This window comes from Sesamum indicum, linkage group LG2, assembly GCF_000512975.1.
Source record: "Sesamum indicum cultivar Zhongzhi No. 13 linkage group LG2, S_indicum_v1.0, whole genome shotgun sequence".
Taxonomy (NCBI): Eukaryota; Viridiplantae; Streptophyta; class Magnoliopsida; order Lamiales; family Pedaliaceae; genus Sesamum; species Sesamum indicum.
In genome coordinates this window covers 17,334,096-17,358,209 of record NC_026146.1, presented here as the reverse complement: position 1 = coordinate 17,358,209, position 24,114 = coordinate 17,334,096, and the positions used below count along the sequence as shown (strand labels likewise).

The 24,114-nt window shown below is 34.8% G+C and overlaps 4 protein-coding genes and 1 long non-coding RNA gene across 7 annotated transcripts; 2 read left to right on the top strand and 3 right to left on the bottom strand.

The window, feature by feature from the left end:
• LOC105156761 (E3 ubiquitin-protein ligase RNF126-like) lies at positions 1–684 on the bottom strand. Its single transcript, XM_011072980.1, has one exon. It carries the CDS (start codon positions 682–684, stop codon positions 1–3), a length of 684 nt encoding a protein of 227 aa, XP_011071282.1.
• LOC105156554 (probable serine/threonine-protein kinase PBL3) lies at positions 1,473–5,786 on the bottom strand. Of its 2 annotated transcripts, none has more exons than XM_011072720.2 (8): positions 5,503–5,786; positions 5,328–5,420; positions 5,129–5,234; positions 3,617–3,957; positions 3,400–3,535; positions 2,729–2,865; positions 2,505–2,628; positions 1,473–2,185 (listed from the first exon to the last, which is right to left on the bottom strand). In XM_011072720.2, the coding sequence occupies exons 3-8, from the start codon at positions 5,184–5,186 to the stop codon at positions 1,737–1,739; spliced, it is 1,245 nt and encodes a 414-aa protein (XP_011071022.1). In that variant the 5' UTR covers positions 5,187–5,234; positions 5,328–5,420; positions 5,503–5,786; the 3' UTR covers positions 1,473–1,736. The 2 variants fall into 2 exon arrangements, with proteins under 2 accessions (XP_011071022.1, XP_020547099.1); XM_020691440.1 differs by having other exon boundaries at positions 5,328–5,416.
• LOC105156553 (UDP-galactose/UDP-glucose transporter 3-like) lies at positions 7,670–10,829 on the top strand. Its single transcript, XM_011072718.2, has 7 exons — positions 7,670–7,921; positions 8,280–8,377; positions 8,464–8,594; positions 8,685–8,715; positions 9,093–9,196; positions 9,669–9,790; positions 10,139–10,829. The coding sequence occupies exons 1-7, from the start codon at positions 7,818–7,820 to the stop codon at positions 10,545–10,547; spliced, it is 999 nt and encodes a 332-aa protein (XP_011071020.1). The 5' UTR covers positions 7,670–7,817; the 3' UTR covers positions 10,548–10,829.
• LOC105156552 (transcription factor MYB124-like) lies at positions 11,487–16,187 on the bottom strand. 2 transcript variants are annotated; one of them, XM_020691436.1, is made up of 13 exons: positions 15,727–16,187; positions 15,215–15,587; positions 15,065–15,111; positions 14,874–14,930; positions 14,687–14,759; positions 14,364–14,419; positions 14,096–14,278; positions 13,964–14,016; positions 13,505–13,650; positions 13,058–13,200; positions 12,767–12,981; positions 12,527–12,675; positions 11,487–12,283 (listed from the first exon to the last, which is right to left on the bottom strand). In XM_020691436.1, exons 2-13 carry the CDS (start codon positions 15,308–15,310, stop codon positions 12,173–12,175), a joined length of 1,329 nt encoding a protein of 442 aa, XP_020547095.1. In that variant the 5' UTR covers positions 15,311–15,587; positions 15,727–16,187; the 3' UTR covers positions 11,487–12,172. The 2 variants fall into 2 exon arrangements, with proteins under 2 accessions (XP_020547095.1, XP_011071018.1); XM_011072716.2 differs by having other exon boundaries at positions 13,832–14,016; positions 15,727–16,182.
• On the top strand, positions 11,489–13,425 carry LOC110011392. The gene is made up of 3 exons (XR_002286402.1): positions 11,489–11,611; positions 12,785–13,013; positions 13,186–13,425. It is a non-coding gene; the product is annotated as an uncharacterized LOC110011392 (long non-coding RNA).

Sequence of the window (24,114 nt, the reverse complement as noted above, 5' to 3'; positions counted from 1 at the left end):
TTAACTCGTGGGCATTTCAAACCGACAAATAGGGCAATAATGACTAGTCCTCAGCCACTTCTTGATGCAATCCCCATGAAAAATATGCGAACAAGGCATCAACACACCTTCACCGCCGCACACGAGATCTTCCAAGCAAATAGAGCAAGTTCCAGCCTCCGTCAATCTCTTGCTCTCCAAGGACTCGATCGACGACTCCACAGCAGGAACCAAATACTCCTCATCCTCTTCCATCGAATTGGTGGCATGGCTCTCGTCGAAAACGTGCTTGTGAATCATGAGCATTCTGAAATGAAGATATACCGTGTTATGCTCCACGGGCGTGGATTCAACGACGTCCCACGCTTTGTTCACAGCGAACTCGGACAACTCCCGGCGCACGCTGGCCCTGACAGGCAAGCATTTGAGTTTTCTTCTGATGGTTCTGCGCGCTGTTAACAACTGCTGTAAATTGATCCGGATGAGTTTCTCGGTAGACGGCTGGTCGACCCTTCTCAGAAACTCAGGCTGGGGAGAATCTGGGACTGAAATCCATTCTAAGAAAACGGGTTGGCAGGAAAACATGAAGTTGATCTGGAGTTCGTCAGAGGCGGGGAGGGTCGGATCTTGGGATGTGAATGATTTTTGTTGCAGTTGTTTGGTATCTAGGAACAACTGCTCGACGCAGGTTCTGAAATCTTGCATGGCTTAGGTTTCAAGAAGATGAAGATGAACCTGAAGGGGGTTTTGAGGGAAGACTGAAAACAGATGCGGGGGAGATTGGTAACGAGGGACAGTGAGGAATTAGTACGTAGTATTTATAAAGCGTTGTGAGAGTTGTTAATGTTTTGGAGGAGTTTGAATCCCAAGTCAAGTAGAATACTTACAGTTACAGTTGGCTTATGCTCCACCTAGAAGTTTTGCACTTTGTGTCTAAATCCGGAGCGTATTAACGTACCGCAACATATTCCATGTGTTTGCTTAAGTTATTTATTTTTAGTATTGTAATTAATTTTTTTTTATAAAAAACTAATATGAATAACTTATCAGATCTGATAAAATTAATTAATTTAATTGTGTAATACCAAAAAAAGTTTACTGATAGAACTAATTGAGCAAAAGAAATAATGACTTGTTGAAAAAATAAATAGAGTTACAAATATTTTGATCAATACACATTTTATTTATTGTAGTTATTTTAAAGTTTTGACCCATAATAAATAGTATAGATATTAAAAACTTCCATATATATATGAACTTTGCTTTTAACTTATTCTTTTATTTTTTTTATTTATATATAGGGACATATATAGTTGCTTAATGAACCAGAAATTCATATAAGTTGCAATGTTTGTTTCTCATGTAATTATCTAATTCAAGTACAAAACTGTATGAAACACAATGTTTAAAACAGTGAATTTTGGCTTTTTTATGCCAAGGGAAGTAGTTCTGGTCATCTTTCTTGAGAATTAATTAAACAAATATCATAAAAATCCAGAATATATAAGATGATTATATCTTAAAGTGAATATATGTGATTTAACCGTCTCCAGTCAGAAGCCATAATCCAGAAATGAAACAAAAATCAACATTATGCCCTACAAGAGAAATTTACAGCTACAAGAAACAGGTCCAGGATATGGGTATTCCCTGATGAGCCTGGGTCGGGGAATTCTCTGTCCATTTGACAGGCCTGAAACAGGAAATACTAGAGATGCTAACCCCAGCAGGGGCTGTTGATAATTTGCCTGACTGCCTCATCTTACACTTGAAGATCTTCGCTGTGCTTGCAATGGGGAAGCCAGCGGCGTCATACTCAGAGGTGAATGTTGTTTTATTGGAGACATATATACATGACCGAGAGCAGCACGATTTTCTGGCTTCAATTGGGTGGTAGTGTTTGGAGCTTGGAGCTGTTCGAGTGTGGCTAAAACCTCCGCCATGCGAGGCCTGAGTTTTGCCTCGTGGCTTAGGCACATCACAGCAACAGTAGCGGCAGTATATGCTGCTTTCTGAGGGTATTGCCCCTCCAGTTTGGTGTCCATAATCCGGAACAACTTTCTCTTGTCGCCCATATATGGTCTTGCCCACTCAACTAGCTTTTGCTCGACCCCTACTTTTGTTTCATCAACAGCCCGTCGTCCAGATAGCAGTTCAAGCATAACAACCCCAAAACTGTACACATCGCTTTTGGTTGTTAATCGACCTGCTCAATAATGAAAGATCAAATGAAATGCAAACAAAAACTGCAGAAGCATTTTAAATTGAAGGACAATTACATAAAAATCCCCTGCAGGTTTGCATATATTAAAAAAGAAAACACTTAATTTTAAAAAATTACGCTAAAGCTCTTGCAGGCATATTTTACACTACAAATTCCCTCTAGCACTCTGGTCTCCAAGAGGAATCTGCAGTGTAAATATGTCAGCAAGGGTCCAGCAACATTTTTACAAGACCAAGGGATTTTTCTAAAGATGTCTAAATCACGGGAGGGGTCTATGTAATTATGTGTTAAATAAATGAACCTGTGGCGACATATTCTGGCGCAGCATATCCTTGTGTACCCAAAACTTGAGTTGAAACATGAGTCCGATCGCCAGTTGGGCCAGCTTTGGCCAAACCAAAGTCGGACAACTTGGCATTGAATTCCTGCATCCCGGAAAAGAATGGTCAGAGTGTAAAATAGCAACAGTTGAAGAATTGTTTGTGATAAAGCCAGTGGAAGATGAGAATCTCGTTCTGAAGATACCCCATCGAGAAGAATGTTAGATGCCTTAAAATCTCTGTATATCACTTGTTCCTCCGCCTCATGCAAGAAAGAAAGGCCTCTGGCAGCACCTATTGCAACCTTGATCCTCGTAGCCCAAGTGAGGGGTTGAGGCCCTCCTGCAATGCATGCATATAATGTAATTTAAATGTCTGCACATGTTTTCGACCAGATGCTAGAGGTCCAAAACTGAGAGTTTCAGACAAGTTGCTACGAATAACATAAAATATTTCTGATTGAGATCTAGTTGTAGAGTTACAATCATGCAATAAGTTTGTAGGCAATACATATATAAAATCATAATTGACAGAGGTCAAAATCCAACCTAGGTTCTGGCAATGAATGCACGAAATTAACAGCTTCATGCTAAAAGTCTTATTAATCAAACATTCTTAATAATGTTTTTATCCCATGCATGTATGTGGCAATTCACAAATCTTGCTAATCACTATAACACCAAGAAGTGAAAGATGGAGTAGAGAGTTATGGAAAGAATAAATGCAGTTGATAACCGGACACTAAGTAAAAGTGCAAAGACATATAAGTCAAGAATTTATCCAACATATGATGCATTAGTTGAGAATGACATCAATATATCAATAGGAAAGATCTTCAACAACAGTCTATTTGTTTATCTCAAGAGCAACACTTACTTCTGAATAAATGATTCTCCAGGCTTCCTTTTGGCATGAATTCATATACCAAAAGCCGATTATCACCCTCAAAACAGTACCCAATAAGTTTAACTAAGTTTGGATGACGAAGTTGCCCCAGATAATTAACTTCTGTCTGCATATATTAGACACTGTTAAAATTGATACCAGTAAGAATTTGATTAGTTAAGCCATATGTGGCAAAAGAAAGACATACCAACCACTCCTTGTGGCCCTGGAAACCCTCAGGCTTCAACTTCTTGACCGCAATGACCAATCCAGATCCAGGCTTTGCAGCAGTAAGAGTGTGCTCATCAATCCATCCTTTAAAAACATAGCCAAATCCTCCTTCACCGAGAAGACTGTCAGGTCGAAAGTTTCTGGTCGCGCTCTTTAACTCATTAAATGAGAAGGCCTTAACATTCGGAGACGATAGAATTTCAGCTTCCGATCTTGGAGTTGGAAGACTTTCAGCATTGCTTTTGACACTGTACGAAGGAATGCTTATGTTGGAAGGAGCAGTGGAATTTCTGGTTTTGCTAGGAAATTTCGAAGCTTCTGAAGCTCAAAAAAAGAACAAACGCAAGATATGAGCGTATTTACCTCCAATCAACTCATGAGCTGACATCTTCCAAGAATCTATTGAAATGTTATAATTTTTCCCCGTATTAAAGATTGAGTGCTAAAAATGATTCACTAGTCTTCATTGGAAATGTACTCTGTTTGATTAACTCTAAAGAAACTCAGAGACAGCAATGGATTCAAAATAATTAACAATAAACATGGAGTGAATAGATTAACTATGTGATTAATATTTTAGTTAACAACGTCCTTCATTTATTAAGGCCAAAAATGTTTACTTATGTGAAGTGCGATTTCCTAACAGCTAAAAAATCCACGTAAAAAGATTCCTATTATAGCAGTCTATGTGATGAATCTGTGGAAGCAACGGTCATCAGCTTATCTTCAATCATATTTAGAATTTATATCCTTTTTTCTCTTGTTTTGGCCTTTTATATGATGTTTTACAAAATGACAAGAAAAATCCCCCTCTAACTAGAATCACAGTGAACAGAACCTACACAAACATCCAAACTCCAAGCATGGGTGATCAGAGAATCTTGCCAGCATACAGAGTACTAGTATGATCAGACAAACTCAAAAAAAAAAAAAAAAAAGAATGTTTTAATGATTTTAATTACTCTAGAAACAGAACATTTAGATATGTAACTCAGAGGGAATTCGAGCATCAAACAAATAAAAGCCAACAAATTGACTTCCTCCAAAGTTTTTCTGATTAAAATACCAAAAGAAATCAACAAGAGAACAGGAATGTGTGATTTTAATCATTTCCTCATTCCAATAAGTTGGAAACAGGGCCAACTTCTGAAATAACAACCAAACTAGAAAAGGCAAAAGCCAACCAAATTTCACTTTAAGGTTCAATGCAATTTACACTGTAATATTGCAAATGAACAAATTACTGCCTATAAAAAAAATATAGCAATTTTACCATTTGCACATTTGCAATATGGTAAATTGCATTTTTCCCTTTCACTTTACAGGTCCTAGAATTGGACTTTGCCTACAACCTTAAGCCATCCAAATCATACAAGATCATAAACAGAAACTACACTTGTCAAAAAGACATCTTTACTCTCTCTATCATTCCAAAGTTTTCTCCACAAACAAAACAGAGAGATAAAAGAAACAGAAGAGATGAAAATACCAGATGGGTTGGTGAGAGTTGCATCAATTCTTGCCGATGAACCAAAGCAGTTTCCCATAATTATCTGCTCTACAGAGACCAACAACAAAAGGGGCCTCGAAACACACTTCAAGAGAACAATCAAGTAAGAAAAGAGAAATAAAGGGTCGAAAAATAATTCAAGAATAGCGCAGGAAATGAAGCCCGCTCTTTAACATACCTGAACTGAACAGATTTCTATACGTTTCGCTGGGGAATTCAGTGAAACAGAGATGCTTCAGGCAACAGAAGAAGACAAGAGGTTCTCAACTTTCTTGCAAAATGCAGAGACAAGTGAGAAAACAGAAGGAAAACTGCATAGATAGGAAAATGGAGGTTGCCTTAAATTCTTTCACCTGATTGCCTGCTTCAGTATTCACTCACAATCACATCTATCTCTTTGGGAGGTGTCCTACTCCTTACTCCTACCCAAGTAAATGGCGAAAACGGGTTTCTCTTATCCTGTATTAAACGTGTTTCCCTTTCCCCGCTGCTCAATCCATTTCACATTTAACTGTGACAAACATTGTTGAATTCAACCTATGTACAATAATTTAAACAAAGTAAAATAAATAAGCACACAGTCTGATGAGATTCTAACATATAACTATAAATTTGTTCATAAAATTAACAACCAAATTAAAACATGATTGATGGTTGTTCCTATTATTACCTTCATTGTAAATTTGTGAAAATTTCGCTATTATAGTATTAATATTGAATAAAATACATTATTTTGACATTGCAACCACCCAATCAAAATTCGGGTGTGTATTAATTATTACCCGTTTTATAGTTTCCACTTGATTAGATATTTTTGTTAGGCATTTTACCTTTACATATATATATATATTTGAAGCAAAAGAATATAAAATCTGTTCCCACCATAATTGCTTAAGATTGACTTTTGGATCTCATTGGGGACCCTCTCAACGCATCTAATAAATCTCAGTGGAGGCCCCTCTTACTATAATTTCCCCCCCCCCCCCCAAAATATATATATATATATATATATATATATAAAATATGATATCAATTTACAATAAAAAAAATGCTAAAACAATTGTGCCTTGTTTAACCCTTTCTTGATTCGTGTTCAAGAATAAAAAATAACGCTCACATTAATTTTTTAAATATAAGGATAACGTGAATTTATATTATAAATAATTTTAAGTTACAAAGAAAAATCTAAACTGAGTTGACAAAAATTGTGGGTCATGGAGCAGTTTATTTCCTATCCAAGGATCAAAAGTTAAAGTTGCACACACTCATATATTTTTGAATGGAAGCATTTGATCCTTTTGAGAAAAGGTAGAAAGTGAGGAAAAGAAAGAAGCTAGTGTTTTGGGCATTGGTTCTTCTACCCCACCCACTGAGGACTACGAGGTTCTCCAACCAATTGTTGCGTGTCTTGTAATAATATTGAACAGGGGTAGGACTCTCTTTACATGATTCTTCTGGTTTCACTCTCACCCGGAGTTGTCTAATCTCTGCCTCAAATATTCCATTATCTTATTGCATGTGGTTTATGGGTAGGTACCAACACAAACAAGTGAAGCTTTTTGTGTTGGCTCACTTGTTTCTGTTGGCTCAGTTGACAAAATGAAGTAACTTGCTTGCGTCACACATTGAAACAACCAACAACCAACAAGCAAGACCCTAAATAGGGAGACCTGTATATATTATGATAATACAACATATAATCTATATATACTTTCATATATTGATTTACAACATCAACATTCAACCCTAAATAGGGGTTTTTTTGTTTTAATAAAAAAAAAAAGAATGAGATCAAATTGGTTCCAACTTCGTTCTAAGAATCAAACCCATGACTTATCTTTTACAAGAACACAGTGTCACCATTTAGAGTTCACAAAAATTTGTTCTTCTTTTTGTTTTAGAATTTAAGAGGGGCCTTTTGTTCAGATTAATTGAAGTTGTAAGCGTCAAGTGATATTGGAAATTTTTCCTCTTTGTTTGTGTTTTCATTTTCAGTGAAAAATATGTGTTTTCAATTTTGTATAAATTTTTGTGTGAAATGAGAATATATTTAGATTAAGCTAATGAGATTGTATTTTATAATGAATTGTATGATTAAAAAAAATATATATAAATAAATATATTTTATTTGAATTACTATTTCAAAAATTGAAAATTAGAAACAAACAGAATTGTTTTCAAATGCTATAATTGATCCCAATTTTTTCCATGATTGATACGACTGTCAAATTTAAGTATAAGTCTTATGAAGTTGGATGGCCCAGAAACTATCAGAGGATAGATTGGATGGGCCCAACCCAAGTGTACGAAACTGCTATTCAAACTTCAGCCCAGAAGTTGGCCCATCTCCAAGTTATTGGGGTGGGTCAGGGATTACAGACCTAATGACCCGGATCCGGCCCAGGTTTGTACACCACGTACTCCATCCAATCAGATTCAACTTCGACCCATAAGACCAGTCATTGTTCACCACCTGGAAATCCGTAGCCCCAACTCAACTCTCCTCATAAAACCCCGTACCTGACTGACACTGAAACTGGAAGAATACAAGACTTTAATCATAAATGTTCTGAAAAAAATAAAAAAGGAAATAAATAACAAGTGCATTGGATTACTGGAAGGGGGGCGGCGATCTGGTGGTTTCCCTTTCCCACGCGTTTCCGTTCAAATGGAGTCTCACGGTGCCGGACTCCGCCGCGTCTTTCTCCTGGCTTTTTGTGTCGCTGGGATTTGGGCGGCTTACATTTATCAAGGCGTTCTTCAGGAGACTGTGTGAGTATCTATAGTTTTATATTTTAGCTCGCATGATTTTGGTGACTGCAGGTTTTAATCTTTGATACGTATTGACAAGTTTTTTTTGTTTATGCCTTTGCCTAGTTCTTTGATTGATTCTTGGAGGTTTCGGGTTTCTGGGAGGATGAGATGAAATGGAGAAAAAGATTGAAATTTGAGAATTTATTTTGGAAAGTTTATGGTTGTAGAGCAATCTTTGTGTTGCGTGTGTGAGTGAGTTATTGTGGTCTTAGTTGCTTGTAACGTTTTTTTATGATGCCTTTTTTGCTTCAGTGTAATATATTTCTCTGCGTATCCGAATAGTGATCATGAGTCTTTTGTGATTGTGCTGTTTTAGGTCGACAAAGAGATTTGGTCCTGATAAGAAGAGGTTTGAGCACTTGGCGTTCTTGAACTTAGCACAAAATGTAGTATGTTTAATGTGGTCTTTTTTGAGTAAGTTTTTGAAGCACCCATTTTTCTGTTTAACCGGAATTATACATCTGCGGGCGCTTATCTTTTTAACTGTGATTGTTGCAAAGTGATAAAGATTTGGTCAAATTCTGGTAACGGCGGTGCTCCATGGTGGAGTTACTGGAGTGCTAGCATTACAAACACCATTGGCCCGGCTATGGGGATTGAAGCACTGAAGTACATTAGTTATCCTGCTCAGGCATGCTCAAGATCTTAAAGATTATTGGCCTTCTAATTTATATGAAAATCTTCCAAGGTGGTGGACTAATGCTGGACTTGATACTTGTAGGTGCTGGCAAAGTCCTCAAAAATGATTCCAGGTGAGTTTATGTAATTATTGTTAAATAGTTTAATTGAACAGGCATGCCTTTTACTATTCAATGGTACAAAGAATAAAGCGCATGAACCAAATCCGTTTGCAAGTTAAATCTCATATTTGTTTCATTTGAACTTTAGAATGGTCTGACTTTCCATTGTGAACTTTAGAATGGTTTTTCTTGGAATTGTTTGGTTAGAAGAAGAAGACTATGGCATCTCATTTACAGGATGTTGGATGTAGTTAGACCAATTTAGCCTGGCTACTTTTAATCTTGTTGAAACTACCATTATTGCTGGCAACTGTGATGGTGGTTTATGCTGGGAATAAAATTGAAAAGCTCATAGCTAACATCTTATAATTGACATTTCCTTTGGGCAGTGATGCTGATGGGAACACTAGTTTATGGGATTAAATATACCTTCCCTGAGTATGTTTGCACATTGCTTGTCGCTGGAGGTATATCCACTTTTGCACTATCAAAGGTAACTATTAATTTCTTGTTGCCATGGTCTGGTTCTATTACATCTTTCTTGTAGAAATCACTTGGTGATTAGTGAACAGCCAAATATTTCCAACAGGGACCAATCTTAGAGTTCACTAAGTGTTGATACTGTTCCTCCAAACAGGAGTCTCCATTATTTTTCCATATGAAAAGATAGTGAAGGAAATGAGAGCAGTACCAGTTGAAACAAGTTCATACCCTGCTGTTTATGCCTTTATGGATGTCATTGCAGTGTCTTTTCTCTTTAATATTTTTCCAAGTTCAGAAGCATCAAGGAAGAATTCAGTTTGATCTTCATGAAAAGAAACATCCAACATCTATTTAATCCACAATTATGTAGTCGGGAATATGTGAGCTTGATGAGTTTACATTTCTTACATTCTGTACCACATAATGAAATCTCTGTTTCTGAATTTTATATTATCATGGTTGTAATTAATTTTTGTCCTCAGAGTAGCTCGAAGACAATAAGCAAACTAGCACACCCAAATGCTCCAATTGGATACAGTCTTTGTTTTCTGAACCTTGCTTTTGATGGATTCACCAATGCTACTCAGGATTCAATAACGGCCAGGTAGACCATATCTTCATTTCGCTTACGTTCCATATTGGTGTGTCTGGAGTATGCTAATAGGTTCTGAGTTAAAATTGCCACCAAACCTACTGTCTTTGTACTTGATATATTCGAACTGTCTCTGTTGATATAAATGTGGTTTAATGTACTGGGGAACAGTCAGACACAAGATTGGGCTTGTACTTTTCATCTCCTTACTGACCTTCCCTCACCAAAAGTTTTAACATTAATATCACTCAAAATTAAATTGTCTACAACTTTGCACCTAGAGCAGGATGCTTTACTTTACTAACTGCTGATATGATTATAGTGTGTAGTAATTTAATGGAAATTGACATTGCTATTCAGGTATCCGAAGACAAATGCATGGAACATAATGCTTGGGATGAACTTATGGGGTACCATTTACAACATGATATTCATGTTTGGCTGGCCAGGTGCTATCGGATATGATGCAATTCGATTCTGCAAGCAACATCCAGAGGCAGCATGGGACATTTTTCTTTACTGTCTTTGTGGAGCAGTCGGCCAGAATTTTATCTTTTTAACTATTAGTCGGTTTGGATCCTTGACTAACACAACTATTACCACAACACGAAAATTTGTGAGCATAGTGGTGTCTTCACTGTTGAGTGGAAATCCTCTCTCGGAGAAACAATGGGGAAGCGTAGTCATGGTCTTCACCGGATTGTCATACCAAATTTACCTAAAATGGAAGAAGTTGCAAAGAATGCAGAAGAAGCGGAAGTCCACATGAGTTAGCTCGTGAAGTTTGCTACTAAGACTTATCATTCTTAACCTTAAGATAAAAATTCTATGTGAAAGGCCTAGTGGTCAAATTGTAGGTATAGGCATAGAATATTTGTATCCCTGAAGTCATAAGTTTCATAACGTGAACTGAATGACTGGGATAGTTTTTGTAGTTTCTTGCTACATTTCAGCGTAGACAGTTCTGATTAATTCTATTTTCCAAACAAGATGATGAGCATAACGGTAAAGGTGCTATACATGCTTAAACAATCTATGATAAGTTCTTCAGTTTTGCTGTGCAAACTTTGCTATTTTGACATTCTAGCTTTAATCATGAGAGTACTAGAGATAAGAAGCAGAACATAGGCTTGAAGTAACTGACGTTTGCTAAGGTGGGACAGCAGCAATAATCTTAATACACTTGATTAGAATTGTCTCAGACAATTGAGGTCCCAACAGTACAGAAGGGAGCATTGTTTCAGCACGTGAAATATACATTTACTAAAATGCCCTCATGATACAGTCTCTGGAAGGTGACCAATCTAAGTCTTTTCAGTAAATTTCAAAACCAATTTGAGGAGTGACTGTCAGGGAAAGCAAACTTTAATTTGTAAAAGCTTCCCTCCACTCTTTTACTCTTAGCTTTTTCTTTGGTTATGATCACCCCTGTCCTCCTCCATCACTCGCTGACCAATTTAAATAACAGACCCCTCTTCTTCCCCACAAGCCATCCCCACAGAGGCAGGCACAGAGAAGACGCCATAGAAAAAGCAGTGAAATCTTACCATCCTGTAAGTAAAAACTTCAATCCTAACATCTGTTTCTTAAGGCTGCCAGTTTTTCTGCTTATGCTTTACTGAAGTCCAATTTACACTGTCATCTTTGTATATTATATGCACTTAATGGTAAGTAAATGATGTTTGTGAGACAAGTAGCAGTCCAGACAAGAAGAAGCGTGTCCTCAACTCTCCATTAGATATGGATTACATCAGCAAAAGAAAAGAACTAGAACACCATGAAAACTTATTACATAGTACTCTGCAGTCTGCACACCAAAATATGCCAGTAGAGGTATCGAGTTGATCCTCTTCTGCTCCATCTCTCTCTCTCTCTCTCTCTCTCTCTCTCTCTCTCTTTTCTGCATTTCTTTTGCTATAAAATCTCTCTAAAAGGTAATCTTGGCGAGGTGCCATTGTATAGTTACAATTTAGTGACTAAGAACTTTTAGTGTTGGTTCTGTCTGTACAATATAGGCTTATGTAGCCAAAAGAACTCTAAGGAACATCAGAGTGCCATATCTGAGTTCCATAATAAGACAAACAAAAGAATGAACACACCATACAAAGCACACGGGAAACGACGTGAGTATTAGGACGAGAACTCCTGGACGCAGATCACAGCAATCGATCTTCAAAAGAAAGAACTAGAATGCTCCTTAGCACACTAGATAGGAAAAAAGCAGATCTCCACAGGCCTATTCTTAAAAAACTCAGGTCGAGGTGGCTGCAATCCGAGGAAAAAGAAGTCTTTAAAGATAAATCAAAATCTCTATTCACGAAAACTCCTGAGGGATAGTCTTGGTGATTCTTGGACTCTGCACAGATCACGCGTAAGGTTGATGAGTGACAATGGTCATAGACAATGGAGAAGAGACCTCTTGCAGGGTGGAGGTTGGGAGGGATTGGAGATTGGGCTTGGGGAAGTTGACTCCATTCCTAGTGTTTTCATTAAGAAGTGCTTTTCCTGCAAAGTGAATGTTAAATTGGTCAATGGAAATAGAAAATAATGGTGAAATGCAAACTGTACAAGTTCTGTGTTTCTAACTTTAAGGATCTCAAACAAGCATATTTCGTGGACACAAATCTTGTACAGATGAACTGATGATTGGAAGGAACAGTGTGTTTGGCAGCCAATGCCATTACCACAAAGCATAATATATATGACATTGGTGCACTATTCTTTGCATTTAAAGATCAGAATTCTTACACTTTCTGAAAATTTTGGGCTGGGAATTGCTGCTGCCAATGCTCTGAATAACGGTGTCACATGAAGAGGGGAACTGAATCCTGTGTTAGAATATGCACATACTGCTTCATTGTCAGCTTTTACATCATTGCATGTCAACATGTTCTCCACTGGATTAACATAGAAAGATCATCAGCTCGAGACGAGTGTTCAATTTACCAACTTAAGATGAGAGAATCATTAACATGTTATATCTTATACCTTCATTTGTGCTTGCAGTATGGCATATTCCATTGTTCTCAGAAGCACAATTTTGATCTAATTGATCCGATAGCAATTCATGTCCAGTTTCCTTATGCAACACACAGACCTCAGCTTCACATTCTTCTGTTTTATCACCTGCCGCGTTAGAGATTAGAGTTGATCCCGAACTGTATTCAGAGCTGGCTGGGGATGACTCATATACATCATGCTCCCTGCGCCAAAATCAAATTTAGATACTGTGGAGGTAAATAAGATCTTTAGCAGAACACAGTATGCGTGCTAAGTTACCTCCAACATGATCTACTGCCTTGATTAGAACTTCTTAGATCCTCCACTAACTCTTTGAACTTCTCTAGTTGAAAATCACTATCTGAATTTCTGGTTGTGAGCAAATCGTTTTCATTGTTTTGTTTCAGGAAATCTTGAAGGACCTGCGCCATATTAAACCCGAAACTTAAGATCTTTATAAGATGTGAATCATTGTCATCAGAACACACAGGTTGGCAGATTTCGGAGACAGCATGTCATTGTGCGGAAACCTCAAATTTGTTATAGCTTTATCTTTTCATCTTAGCAGATTATATTTCAAAATGATGTCGTGTTGGTATTCTCACAGCTGAATCTCACATTAAACCACAGAGAATTTTCATCAATGATTTAGAGCATATTCCGGTGCATAATACAATACAACAAGATTTTGATGAGACACAGGACAGAACGACTTTTATAACGTACCATCCAGGCATTTTCAAGACTCTGATCTGTCTTCTCTGTGTTAACTTTGACTGCTAGTGAGCTGAGCAATTCTGCTTGCTGCATCAATGCAAGCAGCTTTGGATCATCCTTTTCAAGAAATGTTTTCTGAGTTTTGTTATTTGTAGCTGCACGAACATCAAATGAAAAATATATCATCTTTATGTTTGGAATTGATGTACTCTAAAACAGTTGCATCATTTTAAAAAAGCATGATCTACTCGTTTGTTTCTTCCTTCTACTGTGACTTTAGGTACTTATGAGTAATTTCACAGTGTTACTACAAACAAAAAGGTCTCTCAAACTCACATCCATCACTTGATGCCTCCTTTATATTGTTGGGATGGAGCTGAGTGTGGAAGTTAACCTCACAACTGTGGACTCTTTGAGCTAGAACTGTAAATGGAGGTCTAAGTAGATGATCTGAAACACCATACTCGCCTGCTAATTTTTCTCCTTGTCTGAAATTTTCCATGGTACTTGAGACATTGGTTCTAGATTGAAATCACACCGTAAGTTTACAAGAATATTAATCCCAAATTAAAATCTAATGAAGCTTAAGGTTAACTATACATTATCTTTTTAAGAGGTCCAGCACTTTCGGATCCTCCATCCGCGTTGAGCCCGTTACGAGATATAACCCTTTTGTTGTTTAAGTTGATGTAAGAAGTGCTGCTGTTTTCTTTAGCTAAGGCTTCCCTCTTTGCCCTTTTCTTGCACAGAGTGGTAAACCGATTCTTCACAGCATTATCAGTTCTGCAAACAAAAAGAGTGTACCAGTAACCACGACTTCCTTACATCAAGAACTATACTCAAATATGGTCAATATTTTGAATTTTACCTGCCTGGAACCACCTTTGCAATCTCAGTCCATCTGTTTCCAAAGATCTTCTGTGCCTGAAAGACAGCTTCAGTCATTAGCTCATCTTTGCCATCAATATGAAATGCAAATTTCTGGTTGTCATATACTCAGGATGATATTATCCAATAATAGTTCTACTTACAACGCAGTCACCAATAAAGATAACGAAATTAAAAAGATTAATCTAAAAAGGGAAGAAGTACTGATAGCTAAGTACTTTCTAGAAAGATTAATTTGGATAAAAACAGTCCTGCAAACTCCGGGGACTCTGGAAAAACAAGTTGTAGGAAAAATTGATGTACCTCACATAAGAGCATGTCTTCTTCAGGTGACCATCCTCCTCTCTTGAAATCAGAATTCAAATAAGTGAACCATCTGCATAACGGTGCAGTTGGTTCATATAATGTTAATTCAAAGGCCTGCAGCAAGATGCGATAACAGGACTCTATAGATAAAAACAGAGGAAGATTATTATTGTTCTCCACCAACCTTCTCCGACACTGTCTTGTCGTTTTATCCTTGAACTTTGATGCAATAATTGCCCAACTATCAAAACATCACACCCATAAGTTCACTCAACCATACAAAAATAACCTTCAAAAACACTGAATGATGATTATTCCAACATAACAGGATCAAACAATCCATGTTATTCAAGACCAAGGAATCAAGATTCTTACTTCTCAGTCCCATGTAACCGTATCTGCTCTCGCAGAATATCATCCTCCTGTGAAACAAATTCTATTCAGATTAATCAACTCCATGATACAATCCAGCAACTGAAGAGTAGAAATTAAATTGAAAAAACAAACAAACAATGGGAAACTCACCTCCTGAGACCAAGAAACTATATGCCTTTCCTTCTGCTTCAGCACTTTTCCATGATTTGCATCAGTATTGCTGCTATTATTTTCCATCTTCTTCATGTTCTTCCGCTCACCTCATATATTTCTCTTCCTTCTTGCATGCTCAAGAGCAGATTCTTTTGTGGGAGTGAGAAATATATAACAAAGAAAACAACAAGACCCGTGAAAAAGATCAAGTCTTTTAACCCTTTTCTCTTTACAGAGACTGTTTCAGCTCCCAAAACGGAACAGAACAGCATCAACTAAAAAAACAAAGAAAAATCAAACTGTTGGTCTTTTACCCGCCCCGTTACTAAAAAAACTTCCTAGGATTCGACCTTTTCCTCCTCTCTGCTTTCTGAAACAAAACATCAAACACGTAACACAAGAATCAAACCTCCTAATTAGGATCCCATTTCAAGATTTCAACACAGAAATCTTGATACACACACACACACACATATATATATGTAACAGGGAAGTTATCTTAAATGTACCTGCATCGAGATTTGAGAAAGAAAGAGTATAGAACTTGCAAACCAAGTATGTAAAAATAAACATTACAACATGGGATTTGTTTATTTCTTTTCCTTTTACGGTGTTCAAAAGAGGATGGTTGCTTTCTTGGTGTCCAAAAGTGTTGGCCTCTCACTGTGTTGGAAAAATGAAAATGTGGGGTGCAAAACTCTGATTTTTGTTTAAATAATCAACGGATTCTTTGCTTTATAATAAGCGCGGGTATGAAGTGATGTTTGAAAACAAATAAAAGAAAAAGAAAAAAAAAAACAATATACATACAACGCTGAAATCCACGAGAGTAGAGTTAATGATGGGAGCTAAGACTAACCCCACCACCCCACGCTCACACTCACTATGTGTAGTGTGTGTGCTGCTGTTGCTATAATTCTTTGGTGGTTTCTCAATGTCTGTTGCATCTGGCGGATGATGCCTCAATACTACTTCCTGACAATCTTCGTGACTCAACTATTACCATTACCTCCTTCTCACTTCCATTCAAAATTTTCAGAAAATTCAAGAGAGGGAGAATTATATAGATAAAATTTAAAATTTAAGCATGTCATAAAAAAATCAAAAAAATATAATCATGGAATGTATGGTATAATTATCCAAAATTGCTCTGCTTTTCTTATAATATGTTTGATTAAGGAATATCTTGCAAGAGGCGCATTGACCAGGAAATTTTGACGAGTCGTTGGTAATAGCGACAATCGAATATTAGAATTTATTATTATTTTCTTTTTAAATTTGAGGGTAGTTTGAAACTGGGTTGTTGTAAGTTTTTGGTGATAGAATCCCTTATGATCTGCAACACAAAGAATTGAATATATGAGATATGTCAGTTTGAATAATATGGAGTGGGGTTGAGTTGAGTTGAGGGGTGCAACCCACGTGACATAAAGACTGCTGCGAATATTGTTACCATCTCCCTGTCCCAGATTTTGGTCATGACCGGCCAGCCTGTTTCTCACCATTCACCCTTCTCTCCTCACTAAATCTAACCGTAAATTAAGTTACATCCTTACCTTCTCAAATTAGATTAAAATACATATTTTTATTTTATAAAATTACAATTATATCATTTAAAATTATAATTCTAATTACAACTACACCCAATATTTAAAGGCATAACTTACACCAACACCTCGTGAAAGATATTGCACAATATCCTTCAGGCTGTGTAACTATAATTTTACAAAAAATAGAAAGTGTTTGTATATTATGACCTAATTTCAAAAGGTGTCAATGTAATTTACCTCGAATATAAATGTGAATGTTATTCTATTCTAATTTGATTATTAAAATTAATGATGGTAGGCTAACTGATTTATTAACAAGGTAAAAGGGGGATTGAAACGATTAAGTGACTTAACAGTGCCACTTTATTCTTGTAAAAGTCAGATCATGAGTCCAAAAGGAATTAATTTCAATCCGTTAGGATGAGTAAAACAAAAAACAGGGTAAAGGGGCGAAAAGGGAATTAATTAATTGATTGAGCTATCTAGTTTGTATATGACAAAAAAAGAACAAGAAACAGGGAAAGGTAGAGGATATGGAGATTAATCTTAATTAATTGATATCTTGGTTGTTGTAATGTTACGTTAAATTGGAAGATTTGATTATTGATTTCGATGTTCAGTTTGAACTTGATGTGGGTCATAAGTTAGATGAACCTACTTTTTTTCGGTATTTATTTCGAAGAGGCATTTTATTTGAAAATGTCAAAAAAATTTAAAAAGTATGATATGTTATTCGAGTGTATATATTTTATTTTAATATTTTGCTTTTTGTTGATGTTATTCGTAAGGGTATATACACTATGATTTAAATGAGATAATAATTTTAAATTAATAAAACAAAATAAAAAAATTAATGTAAAGAGTATAATATAGAATTTCAATGCATTTTTGTTGATGAAGTGAATTTAAACATGGGAACTTTACCCTCACACGTTTCGTCATAAATGATGTCATCTGGAGAAGAAAAAGTCTTGAAGGATAAACGCTGGAAGAGCATATTTTGGAGTCGCCCACTAAGAGCAGCAGCAACAGCCAACATCTTTCCATCTATCTCTGCTCTATTAATTCATTATTATTATTCATTCGACATATATAAGATTGCATGAGTTGTCGTTGCATAATGCTCCCATATATATATATATATAGAGAGAGAGAGAGAGAGAGAGAGAGAGAAATCAGAATTTGGACAGAAACTGTCCCAATTAATTAGTTAACCTATCTCTATCGCCACCCTCTCTACCTTAAGCCTGCTGCACTCTATTTCAGAAACCATAAACATGAATGTGCATGATGGGCATATGGTTTATAATTAGGTAAGAATTGATCATTTTTAATTAAATTTAATTTTTTCTATTAAATAATTCGTAAATACAATAATTGCCTTACGCTATATATGCACATAATTGCTCGTAAAATGTATCGTAAATATTAATCAGCAATATATAATATAATCGGTTCTCTTTTATTTAAAAAAAAAAAGAATTTTTTTTTTTTAAAGTGACAAATATTATTGAGATTGCATATATAGCATGAATCCATGGATGTAAGAAATTGTTGAGAGACTTCTACTCTTATTAGTTTAATTAGGAAAGGAATGTAGGGTACTGGTAGGGTTGCGCAGGTCATAGATATTGGCATGCCACGTGGAGTGAAAAAGAAGGTGGCCTGGGTGGCTACTATCTTGTCATGTCCTTCTCTTTTGGAGTGAACTGCAATGGTGGGACTGGGAGCCATACATATACCAATCTGCCCAAATAACTGCAAATATATGGCCCTCTCATTCCTTCCTTTCTTCACACCCAATATCTCCCGCCAAAAACACCACGCATTCCTCACACACACACACACATATATATATATATATATATTATCAATTTAGTTTTTTTATTTTAACAATAGTTATATAATTACATCAACATCTCAATAAATTAAGTTATATATCAATATTCGATCAATCTATCACTATAACTAAAAATAATGAAATAAATTATAATAAATCCCACAGAAAATAAAATAAATACTTACATATTTAGTTAGACTCAAATTCATGATTTTGAACTAGGCTATAGGATAACACATAATCAATTTGGTTAATCATAGATGATTCATACACATCATATATATAACAGTTGCATACTATAGTATATAAGATTATCGATGAAATAAATTTTAATTTGATATATATATATATATATAGTGGGATGTAAAAATGTTACGTACTATGTAAACACATGACAGGAAAGTCCATGTAAAACATAGTGGTTTTGGTGTAAGAGAGTGACATGTCGGTGGTGAGTTGTCCTAGAAAAAGAGTCTTCAAATTTAAGACTAATAATCATATATATATCAATCGTACAAATGTTTTTCCATGTACACACGTTTACAATTTAAAGACCAGTTTTTGTGATGGAACCCTATGCAAAAATGCAGCTATTTTCTCCTCTTGTTATTCCCTGAACTTTTTAAAGTTGATCGAGAAAACCCTACTTTGATCTGCTCTGCTCATGTGACACTAAACGCCATTCAAGCCCACGATATCTTACATGCATATCTTTTCATAATTATGCCTCTAATTTTGTCATTTTTCCAAGTCACAATTTCGTGCAACACTAATAGTACGTACTATGCCAAATATCCCACTTGTCCCGCGGGCCGGACTTTATGCCCTGGCCATCATCATACTTTTTAACTTTTCTAGTCGGACAAATAGTTTTGACGTGTGTGATGACAAGATTAGTCAATGTTGAATACTATTACAACTCAAGCATGCCCAAATCTTAATTTGTCCAAAAGTACTGCATCACACGATTGCCCTAATTATTGATGAATTAGAACGCAGTAAATAATAATTAAGATGACTCATTTCGCACATAATGGTAAAGAAAAAATGTGCAGCATGAAACTGCATCTATAGTGATGGTTCATTTGGGTATGGGGACGAGGGCGATAACGCTGATGATGAGAATCATTTTTGGTGGAGCGTAGCCTCTGATCAAAAACTGGCTAACAAAAAGAAAAGCAAGAGATTATGGACAATGAATCATTTGAAGTTCAGAGATGGTAGGCCAAATTAACCATTACTAAAGAACAAGTATATATACATATATATATATGTGTATATGCCATCATTTGCTTCATTAATTTCTTAGGTATATTATGGCCCAAAGGATTAATGACAGTGGCCTATACAGCTCCAATGGCGGCTCCCCACCTCAAAGTAGAATCATGGCTTACCTTCATTTTCTTAATTTTTTTCCACGTACTTTCTTTCTTTACGATGGTTTAATATCGACCGTTTAAGGAGTTTGGACTTGAGGATGATAAAAAAGGGTCTTATTGTCGCCTCATGATCAAGGAAATTACATTAAGAAGCAAACTCTTGTATAAAATTTGGGACCTGACTTGATCGTGTTACAAACTGACTCTTGAGGAAAAGTGACACTCTCTTCCAATGTATTTAGAAACCCTCGTATTCGATATTCCTTGCTCGCGTCAAATAGAGATTTTGATTATTCATATGTTTTGTGGAATGATCTTATGACAAAACTCTAACAATGCATTTATCCAGTTAATCTCTAGGTGTGTTAAATCAACACTAGTTTTGGAAGTCCTACGTGATAAGCATAAGGTACACACCATCATTGCTTGCAAGAAAGGAGTGTGAAAGTGGAGCTTTGGTGAGGTCCAAGTCCCAAAAGAGATTGATACATGGTATGGACTAGTGGGGCTTAATATTAATTGTTAGATTAATTTCCTGCTTATATCTAATTAATTCAATATATCATCATTTCAATTAGCGCGTCCGCTCCACAAATAGGGATGTGCCAAGTGTCCCTACGTTTGGGATTAGAGCACGATTGAGGTTAATTCATTATTATGATGAACCTAATATATATTATAATAATTTCCATTTGATTATTATCAATTAATTAAAAATAATTAATTAAGCTTGAAGTGCGAATTGATGTTTGGCTCTAGGTAATCTTTTGGTTCTTGATTTATATATTCAAGCCCTAATTGTTAACCTATTGATCATCATTTACCCAAAAAATTAAAAATTAAAAATTAAAATAATGGAAAAGCAAATCGTGGGCGTGCTTTGTTTCTGGGCTCTAGTAAAATAGAAATTAAATAAATTATTTTTATGACTATTCGATGTCATGATTTTGAGATTGAAATTAAGTATGTTAAATTTGGGTCCATTTTACATATATATATACTTTGATCTTGAAATTCAAAGATGACCAAAAAAAAAAAGTGAGCTGAGAAAAGAAGGCAAAAGAAACGGAAAGAAGGAACTGAAAGTGAACAAAATCTAGAAAGGATAAATAGCTTGCAAAAGTTCACTTTTATTTAATTATTATTTCTCTAATTCAAAAGTTTACATTCCAATCTTTGAATCATATATATCAACCCTCATTATCTCTTCAAAATCAAGTATGAAAATTACATAACCTATCAACATCACGTCTTTTAAAATTCAGCTATTGAAATAATTAAAAAAAGTTCAATTATATTCCAATTCCTTACATTTCTTCAGATGTCTCGAAAATAAGTTTTATCTTTAAAAAAAATAATAAATTCTATTGAAATAAAATTTTTATTTAGAAATTATTATATATATTATTAATCCTCAATTACTATAAAAATACATAAAACTTAGATTTATTCATTTCAAAGATGAAAGATCAAACAAAGTAATTAACAGAAAAAACAAGAAAAATGCATCAACTGGAGCATCTCTCTCTCTCTCTCTCTCTCTCTCTATATATATATATATATATATATATATATATGAAAGTAAAATGAGAAATATATATGTATAGGTGATCAAGACAAGTCTAAGAAGCAAAAAGAAGACACTTTGTGAAAAGCAATCTATCAATTCTTGCCTCAATCTGTAATAAGTGGGTGGATTAAGTGTTGTGTTGTTTGTGCATTTAAATTAGGAGGTGGGTTGTAAAAAAAATAAAATTACAAAAGTGCAGTCCATAGATATATGTCTTTTTCATTCACGGAGCCCCACCAATCCCATCAAAATTCTGCTTACGCTCCTCTACCAATTTCTTTTTTGCATTAAATTGGAGAATAGAGAAAGATGGTTGGGTTTGGGTGTGAAATAATGATATGTGTAGAGGGAAAGTGATGGGCATTTTTACCCTACATATTAATAAAGTTGGTTGGAGTAGCAAATATATATAGACAAAGACTACAAATCCACTTTCTCTTCTTATTTTCTCATCATATATCTAATAACTCTTCTTTTCTCCTTAATTACATCTATATATATACAAAGATTACAAGGTGCAACTTATTTATTTTACACTTAGTACAAGTTCAAAACTTACCTTCATAAATGGCCAAAATTATACTTTTAGTCTCATAAAATAGGAGTTCAATATTTTTAGTCATTTTTTTTATGGGATTTTTAAAATAGTTCCAAAATTCGACACTGATGGGAGTACATTTTTTGTTAATTTCAAGTGATATTTTGCTTCTTTTGTGCCCAAAATACTCCTAATCAAGTATCATATTGCAGTATTAGCCTATAATGGATTGATGAAATGAAAAAAGGAAAAAGAAGCTAAAATCAACATGTGAACAGATTAGAAGGACGAGTTAGGCGTGCTCACGCCTAACCCTGCAGGAATATGGCTGGAAAAAGCAGGCTCAAGACTCGATTTTTGGAAAGATATGAAGCTGATTGGGATACCTTTTGATGATTGGAAGCTAATTTTGTTGGAGAAAATTTATTCAGGACAATAGTTTTATTTTCTTTAGTCTATTAGTTTAAATAGAAATTTATCCTTTTTAATTCTAGTAGAATTAAGTAACTAATTAGTATATATATGTGATGTAACATATAAACATTTCTATATAGGAATTAAATGTATACTTTCACCCAAAGAAATGTACAAATATAGTTTAAATCTTTTTTACTGCAAGAAAATATAATATTAGTGAAAGAATATTTAATTAATCATAATAATATCAGATATTGTTTATAGTAATAATTTTTAGACCCATATTTATTTTCACATCAATTACTAATAGTGACAACTTCTACACAATTCCTACCACTACTTAATAAATTTTGCAGATCATATATATGATAAAATAAAAGTATTTTCTCTCTTAATATATATATGTATATATATATATATAAATAATGATTTATAGATTCATCGTATTATCACTTGAATTTTTTTATTACTAATAATACTATTATTCTTTTTAGGGTTCCTTAATTAGCTTGATACAAATTAAGTTTTAATTCTTTTTCCATCACACGGAATAATTAATATATATGCACGCACAAGACTAAAATAATCCAATTATATAAACACATGCATTTATATATATATATGATCATGATGGTGATTCATCAACATGGCAATTGAATAACAATCTCTCTTTAAATCACAAAAATATATATTCCATATTTTTGGATCAAACATTTTTCTCCAACCTATACGTGTACAACATTCAAAGCATTGTTATTTATACTATTATAAAATATTTTTTTTTAATTGTACCAATTTTAGATTGCCCCAGTTTACCCTTTATTTCATTTATTCTCTTTAAAATTTTTGGTCCTATTATTAATTTTGCCCCAGTTTACCCTTTATTTCATTTATTCTCTTTAAAATTTTTTGTTAGATTATTAATTATAATATTTTTTTACTAATTTTATAATTTTTTTTTCTCTTAACTACCCACTATCCCAATTTCTCTCTCACCTTATTTCTCCATATTTATTATAATTTATAATTATAATTTACTTTTTTAATAATTTTTTTAGTTCACATAAAAAAAATTATATAGTCGCGAGAACTGCATGTGATGATAATTAATTAAATAAATAAATACATAATTGTACCCACATAAATAAAGAAGACCCCACGTGGGGGATGAAAATGCAGCATATTTTAATTTGGTGGAATTGGAATAGATAGCTTTATGTGAATGTGGGGTTTATGTGCTTGGGATTCCTACAATATTAATTGATGTGAAGTGAACATTAGAGTTACCTTTTGAGGGTGATAAGGTGTACACATTTTAACCCCAACCTTCACGTCATATGTGCTTTCTCCCACATCTTTTCTGCATCCCACCACCACCACGCTCTCCTAAAAGGACATGTTGTGGGAATCCTATGCCTGCTCCTCAATATTTTCACTTCCCATTTCCTTATCTCTGAGTTCCTAATTTTAATAAGGGGTATTTATAGTTTATTAATTACATAAAATATCTTTACCTTTTATGTAATTATAGAAACCATTCCTTCTTGACAATTTCATACATTCATAAAAAAATACATAATTTCATCAAATATTAGAGATTGTT